Below are 2,729 nucleotides of genomic sequence, written 5' to 3'. Positions count from 1 at the left end.
GGGGGTGAAACTGACAGCTGTGTAGTTCAACATGTCACTGTCTTGATTCTGAGGGGAGTGGAGCCATGAGGAAATACATTATGATGACAGCATGATCTACTATATAATGTTTCTATTCTCCTGTGGAAGAAAACACTCTACAAAAGACATGACTGTTCAGACTATACACCCACTACAATGACCTGACAGTCAGTGGAACAGTGACAGACAGAAGTTCAATGATCACAAAGATAAGTAGGCTACATCTAGTACAGTGACCTATTACTTCCAAGAAAGCTTATGTTACGCGAAGTGGAACAGAGGAAACCAAGAGCAGACTCAGATGAGGAGACGGGGATGAAGTAACCAAGGCATTTATTGAAACACAGGGGGGAGATGGAGTGCAGGTCAGGGGAAACTCAGGCGGGTTCTGAAACCAGGTGCGGAGGCTGAGGCTGGAGCGAGAGGGGTTGGGACAGGGTAAGCAGGTCTGGGGTGGACTCCAAGGGAGTAGTAGAGTGGGGAATCCAGGACAGAGAAGCAGGATGATGAGACGTGGGACAGGAGACAGGGACCAGAGTCAGAGCGGGCAGAATGAGCAGAGATTATAATCTGGCAGTGTGGAAGTGGCAAGGCTGCGTATTTGCAGAGATCTTGATTATGGAACAGGTTGCAGCTGGTGGGGATCTGCTCTGACTCCAGCACACCTGTCTCCTCCATCACAATCACACAGAGAGAGAGAGAGAGAGAGAGAGAGGGAGGAAGAGAGTACTGGGGGAGTTGCGGCAGGTCAAGGAGACACAGGATGAGCAGTAGCGGGCGTTGCAGGAGCAGATGTGACAGCTTAATAACATAAAAAGCACAAATAAGCTGAATACTAGCTGTAAAGAAAGTGAAAAAACAGAAAATATACTGTATTTATAAATGTTGTAAAATTTACCTGATTGCCCTGGGATTTTGGGACATCTGTCCTCCCTTCAAAGAGATTGAAATAGAGGAAGCTATTATAAGCTATTATTTTATATGACAATCTATCTCTTTTAAACTCATGTAGTTAATTAATAGTGCTTATTCGTTGGCATTTAACTGATATTTACAGAATGTACATTGCATAGAGATGCATGAAACTTTAGATACATCAGCTATAACTTTAGATACATTATATATAAAGTAATACCTCTGCTATCTCTGTTCAGAGTCTTGCACAGCGCCCAGACAAGTAGAAGGGTCACGTTACCCAGAACGATGTTGGAGACGACCAACAACAGAACAGTAGGACTCATATCAAATGGAGAATCATGCTCTGGAACTGTGAAAAGGGTATCAGTGAATTCATATTGTATCATCATCAAACAGTAAAATATGGAATCAAAAGCTGATGGTGATATTGTATAGCTTGTTGAGACAAATGTATGGGATCATTTAAAGGTAGGCTGTTTGCATGAATATACAGTATTGTTGGGGATATTTACAGATTAAATGAGATTTACCTTGAATGTCCAGCTTGGTCCCATTCCCAAACAGTATCTCCCCACATGAGGCCACAGCACAGTAGTAAGTCCCAGCATCAGAGAGGCTGAGGTTCCTCTTGGGGAGGTTGTAGACACAGCTCTGTGTAGGAGACCCAGCCTCAGGGCTCTTCTCACACTGATCACTCATGTCTACATGCGAGTAAAGGATTCCTGGAAGGGATTCTTCTGAGCCATGTCTGAACCAATAGACACTGTGTTCTCCTACACAGGTCTCAGTGTGTATTGTACAGTTCAGAGACACAGAGTCTCCTGGCTGGACTGACTCAGACACAGGCTGCTGGAGCACAATCATGTTTCTGGAACCTGAACCTGACAAGAAGTTCAATAAACCCATTGAATCTCTAGAAAATTACTCTAGACATTTTCCAACTCAACATCTCATCTGAATAAGATAAAACCTCATATTTACACTGTATATATGTAAATTAAGTTATACAAAGATGTACCTTTTACTATGAGAATGGCTCCTTCTCCCAACTCCACCTTGTTGCCATAAGAGTTCCCACAGTAGTATGTGCCTGAATCAGAGAGCTGCATGTCTGAGATCCTCAGGTGATTATTTTCTTGGCCATTTTCCACTGAGAATCGAGGGTTATCCTTAAACTCATGGTAAAATGTTGCGTTCCTGTCAAACTTAAAGGCGGTTGAGAAGAGTTGAAGCTTATCTCCCAAGGGTTGCTTGTACCAGGAGAAATACATGTCAATGTGGCCTCTATAGAAGCAGTGCACAATCACTGTGTCTCCAACGTTGGCTGATATGAGACCACTGTCCTGAAGTATGGATGAGGATTCAGTACCAGCTACCACATCTATTAAGGAAGATGAACAATATAGTATATTTGCTGTTACATACCCAAAATACAATTTAGAATATTCAAGGTGTCTGTAAAGTATTACATGTGATATCCCAAGCATCCAAATCAAGGGCGGACATCTCATAAGCAGAGAAATATAAAAGTTGGACTTACCCATCTCTACAAGAAGTGGAAATATCAGACACAGTGTGATCCTCTTTGAAGGTGTCATCCTCCTCACAACTTGTCTTGAGTGGAAAAAGTCCACCCATGTAGACAACACTTCAACAATGGAGTTACAAGTGATTGGTCGAACTGGTCACATCATTTTTGTTGACGCCTTATTCCGTTGCGACAATCTTCTTCACATTGTCAAGAGTCACAGAGTCTCCTGGCTGGACTGAATCAGACACACACAGATTTT

General features: G+C 42.7%; 1 protein-coding gene across 1 annotated transcript; it reads right to left on the bottom strand.

The window, feature by feature from the left end:
• Window positions 1-6: 6 nt before the first annotated feature.
• On the bottom strand, window positions 7-2,543 carry LOC112080126 (uncharacterized; the record flags this gene model as incomplete). The annotated part of the gene is made up of 6 exons (XM_024145893.2): window positions 2,480-2,543; window positions 1,958-2,320; window positions 1,470-1,820; window positions 1,157-1,288; window positions 920-954; window positions 7-48 (listed from the first exon to the last, which is right to left on the bottom strand). Coding segments are annotated over exons 1-6 (981 nt in total), but the record flags the coding sequence as incomplete, so codon positions are not given.
• Window positions 2,544-2,729: the final 186 nt, after the last annotated feature.

This window comes from Salvelinus sp. IW2-2015, unplaced genomic scaffold, assembly GCF_002910315.2.
Source record: "Salvelinus sp. IW2-2015 unplaced genomic scaffold, ASM291031v2 Un_scaffold11944, whole genome shotgun sequence".
Taxonomy (NCBI): Eukaryota; Metazoa; Chordata; class Actinopteri; order Salmoniformes; family Salmonidae; genus Salvelinus; species Salvelinus sp. IW2-2015.
This window is presented reverse-complemented; position numbering and strand designations above follow the sequence as displayed.